The sequence below is a fragment of the Mus pahari genome, chromosome 6, assembly GCF_900095145.1.
Source record: "Mus pahari chromosome 6, PAHARI_EIJ_v1.1, whole genome shotgun sequence".
Taxonomy (NCBI): domain Eukaryota; kingdom Metazoa; phylum Chordata; class Mammalia; order Rodentia; family Muridae; genus Mus; species Mus pahari.
In genome coordinates, this window is record NC_034595.1 from 43053930 (window position 1) to 43075372 (window position 21443).

A 21443-nucleotide genomic window follows, 5' to 3' on the forward strand; every position below is an offset into this window, starting at 1 on the left:
AAGAGGGGATATTATAAAACTCCAAGTCTAAACTCAGCACAAATACTATAATAAAGACCCTAACATGCAGAGGAAAATGACTCGTTAGATGACGGAATACTGTGGTTCTATCTGCACTGGTATCACAGAAAATCACTCTGACTGAAGTGCACAGGCAGAAACTTGCCTTGTAGTCCTATGGTGACAGTGACATAATAATCTCTTGCCAGAGATGTAGTGCACTGTACTACGGCTGGTATTTCCAGGTATATATTCCCTGTGAAACAAGAAAACTCTGAATACAGAAGTAGTCTTTCTTACTACCATGCTATCATCTATAACAGGATAGAAATTAAAAAGGGGCTTATTCATGATCGCCTAAATTTTAAGTCATTTAGAATGTGGAGTATACTGTTTCTGTTCACCTGACACCAGGGAACTTGTGTGGCTTTTAAGTTCCATGTGCTATGTGTTTATAAGATCAGATGAAAATATATTGACATGATCTGATAAGCGACATAACTTCTATGTCCCACTACTTGGACCACATCATATAGCAACTCTGTACTCCCCTCCCCCCCAAAAAAAAAGAAAAAGAAAAAATTCAAGACTAGACCCAAGAGAGGTGATTTCTGGAGCTAGAGACTTAAGTCTATCTGCAAAATAGCCTTATAAATTCAATACCTAGATGGGTTAACATATCTCATCTGTGAACAAAAGCTAAGCCAAGGGTGTTCTCTAATGCTTGTGCTCACAATCTGCCTTATCCTTGTCAAATTACTTCCCAAAACTATGTTTAGCCCTATGTGCTAGAGTGAGGCTTGTTAAACAACTTCCTACAGGTTACAACACTACACAGTGCATTATGTGACCAATTCTAAGCAAACTCAAAGAAATAAAGTGTTCACTCGATGCCAACCTTTCTGTTCTTTCCTGACTCTCAACAGCCTTTGGTGTCCAGCAACTTTCTGGTTTTGTTACTGACAAATTCTTACTTGCTATTTATAAAGAGCAGGAAAGACTGTGAAATGGTCTTTTTTATTTAGAAGCGACAGAATAATTTTGTGATGCTGCCAGATCTCTGATTAGTTGAGTCCTATTCTCAAATCAGTGCAAACTATGAAGTACTTATTCTAGGCTCCTTAGTTGGCAACATTATTAAGGTATTTCATTTACATTCAGACTACTTGATTTTTCTCAAACTAGATACTTCTTAGCAAGGGGAAAAAAAACAAAAAAACAAAAAACAAAAACACCACACTGAAAAGAATCCAAACACAAAACCCACTTATACTGTATTAGGGTTCTTTATCTACATCCACACCCAAATTACATACAACACAAGCACTCAAGCACTTGTACCATGCTAAAAACTGCCACACTTCTGACTTATTCATGTATTAAAATTTTCAGATACCTTTGAAATCAGTTGAGATTAATATAAACATTGTTTCAATACCCATCAATGTTTTATCTATTATTTATTTAGAGACAATTCTCACTACATAGCCAAGGCCGGCCTTGAATTCTAAATTGTCCCACCTCTGCTTCTTGCCCTGAGATCATGGGTGGGAGCCACCATGGCCAGCAAAATCATTCTTGGGAAGAAAGAGGTATCTTAATTTTCCAGAATATAACAAATTAAACTTATATTCGATTCAACTAACTATCCCACAATACTTAGCAACTTGAATGTTATCTCTTCCACTTATTACATGGAATATTAACCTAGAATTTCTTTGCTTTCTTAGCCATTGTTTAGAATTTGTGCTGAACAGAACAACTAAAGATAATCTCAGCCATCAAAATTTATTCAACAATTATCCTAAGTTGAATGTGGAATCTTAGCATGAGAACACGATCGCTTTTCAGCCTTAATGGTTACCCCAAACTCTTGACGACATTATACCTATCAGAATTAACTTGTCCTGGCTGGCACCTTTATCCGGTATTAAGAAAAGAACAGGGGAGCAGGCTGCAGAGGACTGCTCCGCTGTTAACAGAGTGCACTGTTCTGACTAGACCCAGGTCAGTGCTCCCAACTGCTGGAGAGGATCCAAGGCCCTCCTGTGGCTTCTAAAGGCACTTCACTCAACACTCACATGTCAACAGGCAGACACATAATATACATAGCATTTAAGAATTAAATCCTTTAAACATTTTTTTTCTTTCTTGACTACATGGCAAGTTCAAGAAAAGAAATCACCAGAAAAAAAGAGAAAAGAAGGTAAAACAAGATTTTCAAAAATGAACAACTAAAAACCCTATTCATTAAGTGACCGTGGAGCTTTTTTCAATTCTCAAAGGAATTTTGTGGGTTTTTTTTTTTTTTTCAAGTGAAGAATTTATTGCCTAACTAGGGTTTTCTTCAAGATTCTCTTCACCATCTCCCAAAGTTTGGAGTCCTCTTGGTCAAGCTTCCTATGCTCCAGTCTCACCAGAACAGATATCTGATTCCTTTAAGCTTATACTAATTACAACATAACAGTGTAACACTGAATGAATTTATTTTTAAATAATTACACATATGATTCTGCAGCAGGGACTTAGGAGGCATAACTACACATCGAATAAACTAAGACATAAGGTTTCTGCTGAGAGAACTCAAGACAGACTAAATGGAGGAGACAACTATGGCAGACTGAATTGAAGAAGATGATAATTATATCATCTGCAGAGAAACGGCACAACTAGAGGCAACTATGGGAATAAATTACACCAGTTCCAGGAAGACATGAATTGTAGGTCTCTCTTACTTATAGGTTCTAGATATCAAACAGATACATAAGATCATACACATAAACAAACCCATACACACACACACATATATATACATACATATATATATATATATATACATATATATACACACACACATATATATATATATACATACATACATACACACACACTCACACACACACACACACACACACACACACACACACACATATATATATATGTATATATAGGCTATACAGTACAAATGGTACTCTCAAGTTAAGATGAGGAAATAGATAGATTTCATTTGAGGTTTATTCAAAAGTAAACTCTGACAGAAAGCATTAAACATATGCACTACACAAGTACGATTCATTACAGCACAAATCAAGAGAAATACAAATCTACTCTGGCTAATTAGCAAAAGGGAACTTACCAGAATAGATGCAAAGGTGATTGGAAGAAAGAGGAGGAAGCTCTAGGAGACAGAAAACGTCTCCGCCTCAATCTCCTCCTGCTACTGACTCTTCAAAGTCCTACACCAACACGAGCTCGGTCTGGTAACTCTTGCCTGTAATCCCAGCACTCAGAAGGAGAGTTGCTGGAAGACTGAGCTTCAGGCCTGCGACAGAGTGGGACTGTGTCTTTCAAAAACAGTCAAAAGAAGAACCTGGATCCTGAGGCAAACTGCCTAAGTGACTCTTAGTCCTTTTACTGGCCTTGCCTTTCTGTAGCCAACTCGGAGGGAATGCCCACTGCTTAGCCTCCTACCACACTATACACAGAAAGAGAAGTCACATGCAGAATGGTCTAAATAAAAGAAAACGAGACAACTTTCCTTAAACTCACAAAGTTCCTTACAAATCTTTCCATCTAAACCAAAAAGAAACCCTCCTCTTGCTGTTACATAAGAGACTACTATAAACCCCTCTACCAGGCGGTACACTCGCCAAATCATTAGCGAACCACACAGACTGCTGCTGCTGTGCTCCAGCTCAGAACAGCAACAGAAGCCTGGACCACTCTGAATATCCCTCCTCATAAGACTAGTTCTCTGCTTACTCCCAACCATGACACACAGCATCACTCCATGAATCAGAAACGCAACAGTGCACATGTTCCCAAACATATCCAAAGTTCTCACACAGGCTGAACAGCATCAGCACCACTGTGGTCAAGTAAGACATAAGAGCCTTGGCCACAGGATTCTTCCTCCCCACTCAAGTTTAACATCTGCAAGGCCATGGTTTCAATCCTCAGCATTGAGGCGGGATTGGGGGTTGGGGGTGGAGTAAATTTAAAAATTTAAGACTTTAACCATGAGAAGTATTACTTTTTTATTATTTTAAATTCATAAAATTTGGAGGGGGGGACTTTCTGTTAAGCCTGAACACATGCAATTGCTTTTCAGCCATCAGTAGCCAGCTCCTGAAAACAAGAACTGTCAGTCACTGAGAGTAGAATGATGTCCCCAATCACAGAGTGGAAGGATGTTTGTTACAACAAGAATGCAGCTGATGCTGAATGGGAAGGCAGGAGTTCATGGTGTGGACCTAAGATTTACTCAGCAACACAAGCTAACATGCTGCAAAACAGCCACTGCCCACTTGTTCCTAATGTCAAGGGTATCAGCATCTGCCCCTCAATGCAGCTTCAAGAAGATACTGGATCAATAAAGAATCGTCCCTAGTGTCTGAGGGTGAGGGGGAATGGTTCCACTCTGAGGGTTTAGGACAAATTTCTTGATGGAAGGGTACTTGGAAAAGGGGGTTAGTGAATGGGAAAACCAAACAACAGAAGGAAATTCTCACTCTTATTTGTCAGCTCCTACTGGAGAAATCTGATACCTTGTTACCCCTCAACAAAAGAAGGGAGGGCTTTTTGGAAAATAGCCATCTGGCTTAGAGCCAGGAAAGAACATAAGGCTCCCTTGTACTGAAGACCAGGTCCAGATACAGTGTTTTCCAAACTCTGAGGATTAAACTCTCAACTGCAGGAAGGAAGCTAACCACAGATGACTCTGAATCTATTTTCTCAAGATTTGTTTTTATTTTGTGTATACAGATATTTTGTCTGTGTATCATGAACTTGCCTAGTAATGCTGGAGTCGAAACGAGGGTATCAGTTCCTCTGGAACTGGAGTAACAGACAGTTGTAATGTGCCATGTAGGTGCCAGGAATCTAACCAAGGCTCTCTTGAAGAACAGCCAATGCTCTTAACTGCTGAACTGTCCCTCTAGCTTCATTCTGTATCAATTTTTAACACCAGGTCTAGATTTAGATGTTCTAGAACCTGAAAGTAGGGGTTATTGAATGTTACCTTGGCTTTCTGTCAAAGCTTTTGGATACTTTATAAAAGAAAATATATGTATACATATACATATATGTATTGTGTGTGTGTGTGTGTGTGTATATATATATATATATATATATATAATAGATCAGTATTGAGAATTCTGTATTTTCATCTTTTCTAACATCTATGAATGCATCCCTTCAATACGAGCCTAGAAACACCAGTAATTTAAAGGTTTAAAACAATGGTCTGAAACATTGAAATTTTAACATGTTAAATCACAATTCTTTATGTTTGAGAAGGTGAGTGCCCAACTTGAGATCTATTCCACAAGCAAGAACCAATCCTTGACACTATTAATGATACTCTGTTATGCTATAGACAGGAGCCTAACATAACTGTCCTCTGAGAGGCTCCAACCAGCATCTGACCTGAGCTCAAGAAGTCTTGTGGAAAGCTTTGGGGAAGGATTGAGGGACCTGGAATGTATAGATACTCCATAAGAAGACCAACAGAGTCAACTAAACTGGATCCTTGGAGGCTTCCAGAGACTGAGCCACCAACCAACAAGCATACATGCACATATTTAGCATACGTGCAGCTTGGTCTTCATTTGGGTCCTCCAACAACTGCAGCAGGGGCTGTCCCTGACTCTGCTACCTACCTGTGGATCTTGTTCCCATAACTGAGCTGCTTTATATGGTGGCCTCAATGGAAGAGGATGTGCCTGCGACTGCAGTGACTTGATGTGCTAGGGTGGAATGGTACCTAGCCCACACCTTTCTCAGAAGAGAAGAGGCAGAGGTGGAAGAACGGAGAGAGGGACTGTGTGAGGGGTTGGAACTAGGAGAAGGGGGAGAGGGGCTGGGATCCAGATGTAAAGTAAATAAATTAATTAATGGGAGAAAAAAATATAAAGCGGACCAAGAGGAACTATCATCCATCCCAGCTGTGTGGTGAAAAGCTCTCATATGAGTCCCAAGGTCAGGAAGATTTCAGAGGACAGTTAGATTGTAGACTCTGGTGTTAATGATCAGCTCTTCCTTATGAGGACATCAAAACATCAACATGGGAGGCAGTAAACCTTCCAGTGACCTTGAAGACCACACAGTAATTCTAGTTTATTGTTTACCTGCATCTATACCTCCCCTGAAGTTTTTCTTAAAAGGAAGAGCTGACTTCCTAAAGGTAGAGTTCAAGGTCAAACAGGCTATGAGAGATCATTGGCAAGGTAATAAGTCCGTCATCCTACATAGAGAAATATAACATTTTAATTGAGCAGAAGACGGCGTAAATATAAAATTGGTAAGTCATACACATTCTCTCCCTTTGAAATCAAAGCACTATGTTGAAAACAGAATTGCAACAAAAAGTACAATGATGAGAGAAGGACTCATTAAGAACTAAAAATAAACTCTAATTCGCAATATGCATAAGGACTTAACAGAAAAGGAAAACAAGATGTAAAACTGCATCTGCTGAGTTAACCATGCCCTCGCGGAAATCGCCCCGCATCCCCACACAAACTGAAGTCTATAGAAATCTGTGTGAGGGAACGAAGCAGTGCTTTAAATGTTTTCAATGAATGTTTCAACAGAAAAGAAAACAAAGAGACAGCATTTTTTTCTTCTTCTAAGTCCTGTGATCTGCTAACACTGCAGAAATGCTGGGCTTCCTTACATCCAAGCCACTGTTCTCTGTACTTCTCTATCTGAATGCCTTAGTAGATGAAATCAGAATGTTAGCAGGAGGACTTGTGATTTACATTAAAGGGACAGTCAGTTGAAGGAACAGGGCATCAATAAAAGTGCAAGCAAGTCACTCAGTGACACTTTGCTAATCAACACCTTACAGCTAAATGTAAAAACATGCTTAGTTTCTAGGTCAGCAAGATCCCACTGGGAGTCAAGCTTTAAGTCAGACCAGCGCATGTGCTCGCTCTCTGTCGCTCTCTCTCTCTCTCTCTCTCTCTCACACACACACACACACACACACACCCCACATAGAACACCGCACACACATATAGAACACACACACACACACACACACCACATAGAACACTTCCCATACACCAGAGCTCCTCATCTCCCAGTGATGAATGATGTTCACATATAGGCTAAAAAATAAGCTTTGTATTCTTCCCAGACCATGGAAACTAAGAATTATAGATAATAAGTGTATTAGGGGATGTTTTCCCAAAATCATGTTGAAGTTCAGAGTCAAACAATTCCAATAAGAGTAAAAAAAAACAAGCCAAATGGCCAGGATAGACGTAACCCAAGGATAAAAAAATGTAGTGATGAGTGTGTGCACGCATGTCTGAGCATGTGTATTTGGGTGCCCAAAGTACGCATGGAAGCCAGGAGATGTCTGGTGTCCTCTTGCATCATATTCTCCCTGAGTCCCTTGAGAGAGGATCTCTCCCTGAATGGAGATTGCTGCTTTTCAGCTAGGTGGAATGGCCAGTAAACCCCCAAGATCCTGAAGTGTCTTATGTAACAGTACCAGACTAGAGTTATAGTGTCAATGGCCATACTCGGGTTTCTTACATAAGCGTTGAGCAGTCTGACTGAACACAGACAGGTTCATGTTTGCTCATTCATGCCCTTACCAATTAAACCATTACCCTAGCCTATAAAAATGGAGTATAACTTTCAAAACTAGTGTTTAATACAAGTATTTAGAAAGTTCTAGTAAATCTACATTGCACCCATTTAACATGAGAATAAAGAACACAGCTTAAACAAATTCACCTTGCAAAAATCTTTCCTCTGAGGATATATAAAGTACAAAGTAGGAATACTTATTTGAAATTATAGTTATGGTCATCCCTCAAATGAGACAGAGATGTAGGTCGCACTCCGCTAAGAGATCGCTGTGCACCTACAGCCTCAGTATACCTTTTCTAGCTGAGTATCTGTTTCTTCACAATACTTGTAAGGGCTACCGGTACTATTCTAACCCCCAAAGGGACCTAATTACAGAGCCAGGTATGGTGGTGTGCATCAGTAACCCCAGGACTCAGAGGCTGGGAGCAGGAGACTTAGTTGAGGCTGGCCTTGGCTATACAATGAATTCAAAACAAGTATGGGCTAATAAACCTTGCCTCAAAACTTAATAAAAGAAAAAAAGAAATGTGTGCATTGTTTATGTCCAATTAAGAGGGGCCCCAACAATGTCAAAATTTAACATTCTAAATAAAACTTAAAAGAAAAGGTAAGGAGTAAAAAAAAAGAAAAAAAAAATTAAGTCCCGGTATACAGAACTAACAAGTCAAATGACATTCACAAATAAAATGCCAGGAAGTATTTGTTCAAGTTGACCTTTTCATGGAAGGGTTTCCACAACAGAATGTGGCAGCAGCAGCGTGCTCAGGTGAAAGTCAGTTAGCAGAAAAAGAGCTCTGATGAAGCTGGCAAGTCTCGAAGCACAATTCTAACCTCAGTGACCAAGTACTCTGCTCAGGAGTATTCAAGGGAAATGTTCTGATGAGAGTTTAAAATATGCCGGTAAATTCAGATTTTTGACAAAGTCTAAGAAAATAAATTGTATAATTACAACTGTTTAAGTAGCACACATGATTATTATATAAAAAATTCCAAAATAAAGAAGCCAAGAGAAGACCCCCCCCCCAAAAAAAAAGAAAATAAATTGTAGTGTTATGATAGTCAAGCCATAAGGTAATAAATGAGTGAAAATATCAAAGGCAGGCTGATTCTGTACTCCAGTGTAGAGATGAGTAGGTGTGCTTTAAGTGAGAAATGTCCCTTACAAACTCACGTGTTTCAACACTTTAGATCCCAGCTGATGGCCCTGGGGAGTTTACCAAATGTTAGCATTTGGAGCTCTGCATACTTTGAAAATGTATAACCTCATCCCACTCCCAGTTGGTTCTCTGCTTCCTGCTTTCAGGCGAGAGGTGATCAGCCAGCTTCCTTGTCCAGCTACCTGTGGCAATCCCATCCTTCTCCGCTATTATGGCCTCTCCTCTGGAACTATCAGCCAAAATAAAGTCTTCCTTCTGTAAGTTGCTTTTGATCATGGTATTTAATCTTACTCATAGAAAAGTAACTAATACAGTAGATAATTCAGCTTCATATCTGAACAGAAAATCCTGCAATATCACCCTAAAATAGTCTGCTTTTACATAGGTACTATTTAAGCTAAAGATGGACAAGAATCAAACAAAGGCAAACAGGGATACCTGCCTGGCTCCTGTTCTACCCAAAAGCAAGGCAGATTCCCTCCAGGGTCTATGCGCTCCTTATCCCACATCAGAGAAAGGAATGACCTCTGTCATTACAGACCTGAAACAAGTTCACAAACAAATCTTGCTAAAACAACCTTCCTTCTATTTTGTTTCCCCCTATAGATTTTCTAAATTCTGTCCTGTAATTTACCATCCTTCAAAAACCAAACTTTTCCTTTTAAAAATATTCTGTTCACCCCCTTATTTAACTACTTCTTTGAATTTCATTAATTTCCTGTATTCATACAGTAAATCTAACAATTAGAAGATTTTCCTCTCTGAGAGTGGTAGTGTGCCTAACTTCTTAAATATGTACATATGTATGTGTGTGTATACACACACACACACACACACACACACACACACACACATATATATATATATATATATATATATATATATATATATATATGTATAGATTCCAGTCATTTTGTATTGGCATTCATGAACACTGACACCAAAGCTGTTCTATACAAATACCTACGTTAGGGGATGAAGAGATGTCTCAACAGTTAACAGTGCTTACTGCTCTTGCTAAGAACCCAGAGATTCAGTTCTTAGAACCCACATCAGGTGACTCATAACAGCAATGAGTCCAATGTCCTCTAGCTTATGCAAGTTCCTACATGCACATGGTTGCATATAAATTCATGTAGGCACACATATACACTTGAGTTTGAAAACAGTATTTTAAAACTACCTAGTATAGGGCTGGAGAGATGTTTCTTTCAGTGGGCAAGAGTACTTCTTCACTATTTAGATTTGAGTTCAAATTTTCTAGCATCCATGTTAAAAGCCTGGCATGGCCAAACCACTTTAAGCAACAGAGAGGCAGATCCTGAGAGCTCCCAGTTTAGCCCACCAAGGCTGATGGACAAGCTTGTAGTTTAATGAGACCCAATCTCAAGGCAACAATGTGGAGAACGATTTGGATGTCCTGCTCTGAGCTTCATACATATTCAAGGGCGCGCACACGCGCGCGCGCTCACGCGCACGCGCACACACACACACACACACACACACACACACACACACACACCCACCCCCATTCACTCACATACAAATGCCATATACCCCCAACATACACATACAGTTTGAGTAACACAACAACAAAAAGAATCTGGAATAAATTCAAAAGCCTTCTCCAAACCTTTGTGACAAGTCTTTATAATGTTAATCTTGTAATTTGAGATGACCTTTGGAAAGGAAAATGGTACATGAAAACTAATATTGACTAATGATATACTGATAAAATCCACAAGTTCCTCTGGTTTGAGATGTTTCAATTTTCATTGTAGTTCCAAAAATCTGATGCAAATTTTATTTTACATTAACTTAGCTCTAAAATCTAGAAATAAATTATTCAGGCTAGATAGGTATCTACAAAGTGCTTATCTTGGGCTTCAGACCTGGAAATGCCACTAGCCTTATGATTAAACAACACAGAGGCTCAGAATGGGAGTTTTTGAAGTTCCTGCCCACCCACACCCTGCTGTTGTTAACTACTTGTCTCAGAATTCTTGATCATCTGACACTCTATCCACTCCAAATAATAACTGACATACAGCTCTGTATTTTCAAATTAACATTCATCAAAACAGCCTGTGTCCGCCATGACTGAAAGTAAACAAATGCTATTAAATTCAAAGGTATGTATTTGACTAATAAAAAAATATCATTATCTATTTCAATCCTGAGGCGTTAAGATTACATTTACTCAAAAAAAGGAGGGAGAATCTGTATAAAATGTTTGAAAAATCACAGTGTTCTGGTAGTAAACAAGAACAAAAACCAGCTCTAAAGTTCTCGGGAAGCTAAGAATGAATTTGGCTTCACACCCCCTCCCCCTAAAGGGAGGAAAGAACTTCTGGTTACCATTCAATTACACCTAACAAGGGTGATCAACACCTGCAAAGTCTCCAGTCCCTGGGAGATTTTGTTTGTTTGCTTTGCATCCGGTCTTTCTTTTTTGTCTATTGGAAAACTTTTAACTGGATGCAAATAAAGTCAGCACAGAAGGCACCCTCATAGGATGATAATGAGTAAGAGAGAGGCACCACACCAAGATAAAACAAGTGGGCCCCCATTAGCTGAGGCCCAAACTGTAACTCTAGGAGCCCTTCCTTTTCCAAGAAAAGGAAACATGATTATAACAGAACTATCCTGTTTTGGAAAGTAAACTGCATAAGGGATACCCGTGGGGGCAGGTAGTCAGTAAAGACAGAGCCCCAAGACTCTGAATTGTAACACCTCTAGTCCTAGCTGCTAAGAATGAACTCATCAGAGACCAGTGGTCATGAAGGGACCCTCTAAGCTCAAGCTAGTCACCTAATGAGCCACTTCAATTTCAGCACCTTACTCAGCCACTCCAATACCAAAGGAGTAGAAGACCTAGGAACCCCTCTTATCTTCCTGAAGAACTAAAGAAAATCCCATTGATTCCTCACAGGCTCCTATAGTGATCTGAGACTCCCTCAGGATTGCTATCAGGAAGTCTGTAGGAGACCAAGTGCCTTGTACTTGCTAGAATGTACTGGCTTTACTGTAGGTGCCTGGGCCCCCCACAGTTCAAGAGACTCCCATTACTCTTCAACTGCTGAGGCTTCACAATCAGCTGAGGTGGTCTTTGGCTTCAGACTTCCAAAGCATGCAGAATCTATGGCTAGTTGGTTGGCTGGTTTTGCTCTACCTCTTTCTTAGGCAAATTTGTTGCCAGATGTTGAGAATCACTGATCTAAAACACTCAAGTAAGCCATAGATCCAACTGTGAGAGAAATATGGGTGTTCTCATCTATGTGGTATAACCTTCAGTCTTGACCTCAAAACTCATCCATTCCCTTTCCAAATACAACACCTCTCCACAAGATGGCCCAATAATAGCTCTGTAAAACTTCTATTCTACCTAATTATTTATTAGTTTGTTCTGCAGTTAAACTCAAAGCAAGCTCTTACCAAGAACGGGCAAGAGAAAATGCCCAGGGAAATAATGAGAAGATCAGAAGAATCTTAGCCACTGTTCTAGTCCTGGGCTTCCTAACTTACACTTCCTAGTACCATGTTCATCACAGGAGTACAAATACCTCTGACCACACCACAGTCGCAAGGACTTCAGACTAAACTGTTCGGTAGGTGCTTAAATAAATGTTGAGGGCTTCTGTAGCTTTTAAAGCATTTGAGTGCCATACATTTCTAATCCCCAGCTCTTGGAAAGCGGAACCAAAATAATGGCCAGTTTCAGAACAGCCTGGACTATATAGAAAAAAACTATCTCAAAGGAAATGAATGGGAAAACCACACAGTGTGACTGCGATACACACACTGTGACTATGCCAGTCACTGTGGGATTTCCTGGACTTGCTACTGGCTCTCCAGATAGTTTTCCTTATATTCTCAGTGACTATTTTATAAAAACTTCAAGTAGAAATTAAAAATGAAATATAAAGAATGATGTCTGTCTCCAAATATTTACTTTATCCCATACTAAACTATTTTGGGTCTACTATTTTTATTTTATTATTATTTGGGGGAAGGAGTTTGAGACAGGGATTCTCTATGTAGACCTGGCTGTCTTAGAACTTTCTCTTTGTAGAACAGGTTAGAGTCCAATCTCAGGATATCTGACTGCCTCTACTTCATGAGTGCTGGGATTAAAGGAGTGAGCCACCACACCCAACTCTAATCCTCAGGTTTTATTAGGTAAGGGTTTCAAGTTTCATACAATGAATGCATTTGCCTAATATTCACCCCACTAACAACTCCTAGATTCACCCCCCTAAGTTCTCTATCCACCCAACCCCTCTATCCAAGAATTTTTCTTCGAAACCCTCAAGACCAGTATGTATGGCCCAAAATATTCTTGAATGTATGGTCTTCCACTGGAGTACAGTCAACTTACCAGTGGCTACACTCTTAAAAGAAAACTGAGCCTTATTTTCTCATCAGCTAACAATTGCAAATCACTCCATGGTTAGGGGCCGGATTGTGTGCCCACCTCCCTTTAGCATGCTGACTTTGATCTAGCTTGGGCTTGCACTGGTTTGGGGCACCACTGTGAGTTAATATACTTGCCTGGTACTTTAATAGAAATTATACAATCATGAACACTCTCTAACTGCAAGGATAGTGAAGCAAAGGAACATCAAGAATCAGTTCCATTTCAGCATCTGTGTCTGAGGTAAGCCACATTTCCATTACCACTGCTTACTGCACTGAAGTCAAAGAGCCCATAGATACAAAGACTGAGAACTCAAATTTACCCTATTATGCCTCATAACAGCCCTGTAATGGGTTTATGAAAAAATAAGATCATTCCAGTTGATATCTACCCAGGGATAAGATACAGAAAATTCCCTAAGATGATTTCTGTGGTAAATGTCTAACATGAAAGATGGATAAGCTTTTTAATGTTTTCACTTAACCACTCCCAGTTTCATAAAAAAGAAATGTGACTTTTTTACAGACTAGTCAAGCAACTTCATCCTCTATTGGTAGGGTTGCCACCGAGCAACTGAACAAGAAATCACAGAAACTGATGTTACAGTCTGCATGCCATTTATCACACTTCATTACTTACTTCAAATAGCCTAAAAAAATACATGTGAAAAAAAATTTGTACTAAAAAATTAAAGATAAAATCCAGTATAGGGGACAGAATTGTTTTCTACCTTGCCCAACTTTTCAAAACCTCTCTATTAAATTAATATACTGGCAGTCAGTCCTCTGTTTGTAAAGGAAACCTAAAAGCAGCCAGGAATACAGCTCAGTGATAGAACCTTGCCATAGCATGAATGAAGAGTTTGGTTCAATCACCATTCTTCATCCCTCGAAACACGCACACACATGCACACACAAACACACACACAAGATGAAAGGAAATTTAATACATTTGAGTATGAGTTCTCAACAATGGAAGAATTCTGATAAGATAATGAACACAGAAGCAACACAATTAGTTAAAGACAGGATTATTCACTATGTCTTGGAGACAATGGGTTTCTTTTTAATCTTATATGAATGGATAACCTGTCTGTGGTCTTCAGTCTGTAGCTTCAGGGAACAGAACAATGGGGCTCAACTATAGACATTGGCTCCAGGCACTTAGAGATCTCGAAAAAAAAAAAAAAAAAATGAGACTCTGAGCTTCGATTACAGAGCTGCTCAAAGTATCACCTAGATGGAAGTCCTAAATGTTCCCAGTATGATCTCTGCTCTTACTGTCAATTAACTAGAGCTGAAGCCAGGAACTAACTTATTCATGGTCACATGACCAGTTACCCAATCAAATGCCTGGCCCAACCCTTCATACCACTTTTAAGGAAATTTCAGTCACTTCAAAACTTAGTATGATTTGCTTGTTCATAGACCGTGTAAAGTAGTTGTATGAACCGACAAAGTTCACATGAAAGACCCATGGGGTCTATCTACACTTAATGTCATATAGTTTTAGTATTTTAAAACAATTCCAGAAGGAACCCTTAACTACTATTCCAAGAACATGCTCCTTAAACAGATTTGGGCTTAAAAGAGAACTTACTCAGATTTTTTAAAGGTATACTAAAATTATTTTTTAACTACCTATTACTCAAATTCAGCAAATGGGGAGTTACTTAGGCCCAACTTTCCATCTTTTCCTCTTTATCTCTGTAGTAAAAAGGATGCTCACATGCTACATCCTCTTTCCTTGTTAAGAAACAGAGCACAAACTCCCATTATTCTCTAATTCTATCACTGCAATTATTTATAACTGAAAACATTAGCCAGTATTTTATCATACATACTATAAGCAAAAGGACCAAAGTGACTTAATGGGAGAAATTTTATTTTAAGGTACCCCCTCCCCTTTCTAGAGCAAAATATTCTCCTTATTGTTCATTGTTGAAATGTTCAGTTATGCAAGCTCAGGGGTACTGACAAAACAAAGGTTAAACTGAAAGTCGCTGTCACACACATCTCAGAATAAATTCAATGTTCAGTTAAAATACATCTAGGCATGGTAGCTCACACTTGCAGTCTCAGTACGCTGATATGGGACTGTCATGAATTCAAAACCAGCCTGACTACATGGTGAGCTGCAGGCCAACCTGCAGTACAGAGTGAGATCCGGTCTTTAGACAACAGTAAAAAAATAATTTAAAAAATCAGATACAGCCTCCCAAAGCATTTTCTCATACTCTGACCCATGGTCCTTTAAATGTCAAGCATCTACATAAAATTGCATACCTGTTATTTTGTCTCTTACAAGCTTACAGGACTCTATCTCGCCAATGCTCCCAAAAAGACTCTTTAGTTCTTCCTGTGTCATGTTCTGAGGAAGGTAGTTGACTATTAGGTTGGTCTTGCTGTCCTCTGTGTTCCCAGAGTCAACTGGTGAGGAGCAGTTGTTGTTTACAGTAGTTGGACCATTGGCTGTGTTATTGCAAGTTGGCCCATTAGACAGTTGTGTTTCCATGGCAGCAATTACCTGCTAAAAACAGAGAAAATAAGAAATGTCAGAATTCATATTTCACAACCTATTAGAGATTCCACCCAAGAGTTAAACACTTGTCACTAAACACAAGTCATTCTGCTGAGATTATAATAAAGCTTCAACAAAAAGTGCAACACCTACGCTAATTGTATTTCATATTAAGCTATTCAACATAAGGCTACAATTATATTTCTACATACATATTCCATACATGCACATAAGCACAATTTAAATGTTGCAACATTTTCTAGAATCATATCCTGAGTATATTCATATACCCTCACTTACCTGTAGTATCCACAGAGGAAGTGATTTAATACCAAAGGGCACAGAACTGTGTCCTGACTAAAAATTATTCTAGAAAATAAAAATGCTTAACATGCTGCCAAAATAAACAAGCAAACAAACAAAAGTGATATAGTAATTCTGAAGAAGATTCTTCAGTTCATAAGAGTCAATTATCTAAGACTGACAGGCATCTGTTAACAAAACCAAGGAGCAAAGGAGCAAAAGTACTTTCAAAATTAAAAATTTGTCAACATGTACTGTTTTGGTTACATACTGAAATGTTTTTGATTAACATTATTTTGTACCGCTATCATTGGTAAGAAATTAAAAAATAGATGTTATATGTTCAGAAGTGAAAGGGTAGGTTAACGTGGGAGTAAGACTATGAATATTCTGTCTACATTTGTAGACTCTGTTTAACCATTTTGTCAATTTGCAGCTGATGACCACCAACAAATACTTGATCCATAGCACCAAACAGCATCCACAAACAATAATTCAGGATAATATTTTTGCCTTGACTCTAATTTTAAGAACACAAGACCAAAAAATGCATATCCAGTTCATAAAAACAACAATATAAACACACAACTTCTCCAAATAGGCCAGCCCAAGGCTATAGAAAGCACAAGTAGTAAGGTGTCCATAAACCAAACAAAAGATAAACAGCCGAGTTGGGGAAAATTGCCTCAAACAGTTCCAACTACTCTAAAAATCATGTATTATACAATTTTGGATGTAGTTTCCTAAAAGTAATTTGATGGGCTTTGAACAAAAGAGTTACGAACCACAGCCCCACACTCTCCAAGTGTTTTCCAATAACCATCCAACTTTGGACAGCCAAGACTATGGGGGAATCCAAAAATCAAAGCATCAGTGAAAGATTACACTCTGTCTCGTCCAATATACCTCTCAGCTCCCCAAAGAACTGCTCCACCCTGACAACTCAGACTGATGGCCTGCTAGCTTTAGGAGGCTTTAATGTAGGAAAGGCAAAGAATTTGATAAAAGAAAAAAGCAAAGTAGAGGGGAAAAGGGGCTGATTATAGGTGAATGGGGAAAATGTCTTTTAAAAAGCAAACTGCCTAAGAAAAAATAAAAGTGTACATCTATGGATACAAAATCTCAATTGCCAAGAGAAGTTTACATAAGAAAGCAGCACCAGACAGACCGGCCAACTGACCAGATCCAGACTGGTGAGGGACAAGAATCAGTATAATCAGGATAAAAATGGACTCAAGCCAGAGGAGTTAGGAAATAGTCAACCTGTAACCTTTCGATAGCTTCATTTCTTTTCCAAAGAAACGAACCCCCACCACCACCACCCCAAGATTTAAACTACTTTTCTTGGGTAAGTATTCTCAGTGAATACTTAAAGAATAATTAATAAATCTTTGGACTTCTGTATGAGAAAAAAAAATCAAAATATATTATAATGGACATTATTTGAAAATCTGGTAAAAGTCTGACTGTTCCAGTTTGTGGATTGGTTGTGAATTACTCTTCTCAACAAAACTCTCATAGGGCTACCTCTACTCAGCAACTGTAAAAACAATGTACTAGGAGAGAAAGCGGCCAAGGCCTATTAAAGTAAGCCATCCAGTGTGCAAAAGTAAGGGGATGAACACAAAGTCCAAGAACCCCAAATGTGAGGTTCCGTCTAGAGCTCACTGGGATGGCGTGTGAAATATAAGCGTTCATTGACTGAAATTAGCAGGGTGTAGTAAGGACAACAAACACTCTCACTTAATTGCACATTTATTTCCATGTTCAGGTGGCAAGAATGAGCTCCTAAGCCAACATTCAAGTGAACAGCTGCAGTAGGCTGTGTGCACTGAAAAAAAAAAAAAAAAAAAAAAAAATCACAGCATCTTTCAGCTATAGGACCATCTGCTCTGAATAAAATGATACTAATGTGCTATATTTTCCAAATAATGCATATTCCATTGATAGGCTCAACACAACTGTTCACAGAATGCACAGTCTTTCAACAGTTACTGGGCAAATAGTTTTCAGCCAGATTTACAATTTCAAAAATTTTTTTAGAATCAGGAATTGTAAATAACTTCAAAATGTAGTAACCAAAAAAATACATAGTAAACAGAATGTAAAGAATTACGGTAACTTAGTATTCAGACCATACCAAAACTTTTGTTTTTGTTTTTGTTTTTTTTAAAAAAAAGCTTGTCATTCTTTTGAGTCTGCACTAAAATCCTAATTTCAATTATTTCAGTTACATATAACAGCACGGTTCTGATCTATATATACCACCACAGTTAAAATTGCAATGTGCTTTTAATACTTAATGATGGCCATACCATAGTACGTAAGAATGATTAGTATGCCAAATTAAAGATTCAAGTGTTTGGTATGGCCTCGGCACTTCTGCAACATGCTAAAAAAAAGTAGCCTACAGAATTTAAGAAAAATCCCACAGACCCCGGTCCAAGGCTCTGCTGCCCACGAACCGCTTCTAAGCAGAGAAGCCACATCACACAGTCTGACTGCCATGTTAGTTTGGAGTTGCCGTCTGCAATATGGACACAAAAAGTACCATACGTTAGAGTAGAGCAAGGTAATGCAACATGTCAGCTTGCACAAATTTACAGTGATTGTCTTCATCTTCCCAGCACGTCCATGCAGTGGGGCTTAATTGAATTTGAGGCAATTCCAATCTAATCTTTCCAAATTTATTTTAACATGTAGTTTTCTTGCATAAATGTTAAGTATTTGTAATTAAAGTCTGATTTTAAAACAGTACTACCTACTTGTCTTGGTATCTACCTTTAAAAACTACTTGAAATTCAGTTTCAAAAATAATAAAAATAAATAAATAAATGAAATGAAAGTACTACATGCAGTCCTATCGTGGATGTGGGAGAAGAGAGGAAATGTGAATGAAATTTTAGTGAGAAAAGCAGTCAAGCGATTCATAAAGTGATTGCTTTGCATAAAAGCACTCTCTCTCCTAAATATCAAAGGGACATTAAGCGAAGCTGTATTTGCCCACACTGTTACATTATACTGCAAATGATCCTTAATTCTGGGACTTCAAATTAAAAGGGAATCGAGTCCCCCTGAGGGTATTCTGCCACTACAGTCACACTAGTCTCAACCAGTTTCACCCAGAACTGTTCACATATACCAAGAGGCAGTAAACCAATATCTTTCCATTGAAATAATTAGAGCAATAAATAGGATTTATTTATTTATTTATTTGAGTGATGAATGTATAGGATGTCAGCTTTGTCCCCGAATGATATCAAGTGAGCATTTTTATAATTGTGAACCCAGCGTACTTTAAAATTACTCCTGCCATGAGGCCTCCAATAGCATTAATAGGCCATTTATCCTTTATTTCATTCAGCTTGCTTGTAAACTAAACAAACAGAGCTCTGATAGTGGCCCAAAATCCAAAGTTTACTTTTTAGCTATATACCCATATGTTTAAAATGATAAACATAGCAATAGGAAAACTCAGGCTCAGAAATAAATAACAAACAAGGCTGAGGAAACTATCTCCTTATAGTTTAGGAATTGCAAGTTTCAGCTTTCGAGTGAAAAGCCTGACTGCACAGGATTCACATGAAATGTGGTCACAGAGTGGACTCTGGCATCTATGAAAGGATTTAAAGGTGGCTCAGTGGATGCTTGCAAATGGCTTGCTGTTCTTCTTTCTCCCACCTTAGCCAGAGAATTTAATCTAACCCTGCTGTCTTTCATTGTACAGTTCATATAGTACAGTTACACTTAACCTGAGATAGAGGAAAGTGCTTTGTTTATAGCCATGAAATAGTTTGACAAGAGCCCAACTGTGGAGCAGACCAACCACACCCAACAGGTTAAATAAAACCAAGCCAAAATGTATGTCCAGGGTACATCCAGGAGTTAATATCCAAACACTACCTAAAACCATGGCTAAAATGATTTAATGGCCTCATCTCCTATATTCCATAGGAGAGAGACACTAATGAGCTGATCTACTGACACCCCTCCTCTGCAAGCCCCAGAGATGTGAACCGTCTCAACTGAAGCAACTAAGCTGAGAAGGCCACTGATGGAAAGTGATTCCACTGCACTTTTACATTCCCAGAGCCAGACAGTCTCTCCGCTTGAGGCAGACACACACCTTTATGGGAAGTTATAAATAAGTTGCTCACATGGCCCTTACCTTTATGCTGGCCAACAATTCAGTTACTAAAAATGTAAAGCTACTTCCCCTTCACTTAAGGACAGGTGATTCTGCACCACTCAATCTACCACAGACAATCCGGCTGTGCACTATTTATAGACTACTGGCTCTGAGGCTGTTTGGAAAGGAGAAAAAGCTGTATTGCAGTGAAACAGAGCCATTAATTTTAAGGCTTAAAAAAAAGTTTCATATATGTTCATCTCTTAATTTAGACATCAATTGTGCCAATTCAGACTGCTTTTCATCCTGTTATTCTCAGCACAATAACTTATGAAAAGGCACTTTCATAAATCAATCTAGAATATTCTATACTTGCATTGAGCTACAAGAGATAATGGTGAGGAACCGTTTGATGGAGCATGGGCCTCACAGGGCAAGCGAGGAAGGTAGCTTTTTCTTTTCATGGTTGTATAATTTAGCTATAACACACACTAAAGCTTTCCATGTTTCATTCTTTTCCTCCCTTTTTTTCTTTTAATTATGTGTACTTCCTGCAAACATTACTATGTACTTCTGCATCTACATGTTCTTAACACTGGTGGAATTCTGAGATCAAAACTAGCACTGTGTTTCTCATAGCTGGCAACAGTAAGAATATGAGAAGTCAAACTGGCCCAGCAGTTTCCCAACTACGTATAAAAACATGAAAAGTCTCCATTTCTTAATCTCCATAGTTTAAAAACAAAACAACAGCAAAAACATTATGTAAACTAAGATAATCTTTGCTATTTTAAAACCTCTTCCAGAGAGCCACCATCTAAGACAGACTCTAGTCAAAAAAACACTTTTAAAATATCTTGAGAATTCTCCTGTTAAATTCACCTGGTGTTATGAGTGACCTAGGAGAATGGATTCCTAAGCTTAAGTAATAACATCAGATATAGAAACCAGACCTATACAAGCCAGAGTCATAGCAGTGTGCTGAGATGATCATTCCAGAGCTCCTAGTAAGGCTGGTTCATACTGCCCAACATTCTGCTCCTCTACTGTGTTTACCAACTTCATACCAGTCCCCAGGCTGGCAATCTGGTTCAGTGGTATCACACTGGTCTATCATGAGTTAAGCCTGGGAGTATGAAAACTACCACTGTATTAAGGGGTTGGGGAATTAATTAAAACTGATAGGGACTCTCAGACTTACAGCCTCTCCAATGGTCCTTCCTCATCTTAAATCACATTAACTTTTCCAGGGAGCTTTTCCTGAACCATCAACAGCCACCTGCTACCTATCACATCAAACACTAGGTGTACT

General features: G+C 38.7%; 1 protein-coding gene across 12 annotated transcripts in view; it reads right to left on the bottom strand.

The window, feature by feature from the left end:
• Positions 1-21443, bottom strand: part of Elavl2 (ELAV like RNA binding protein 2) — a 149451-nt gene that overhangs the window by 43632 nt on the left and 84376 nt on the right. For 5 of the 12 annotated variants that reach the window (XM_029539877.1, XM_029539876.1, XM_029539878.1 and 2 more), the window contains exon 2: positions 15465-15708. In XM_029539877.1, the coding sequence (XP_029395737.1) occupies positions 15465-15708 (244 nt within the window). Of the gene's footprint in view, positions 1-15464; positions 15709-18413; positions 18530-21443 lie in introns of all 12 variants that reach the window. The other 7 variants (XM_029539875.1, XM_021199533.2, XM_029539874.1 and 4 more) reach the window with 3 other exon arrangements.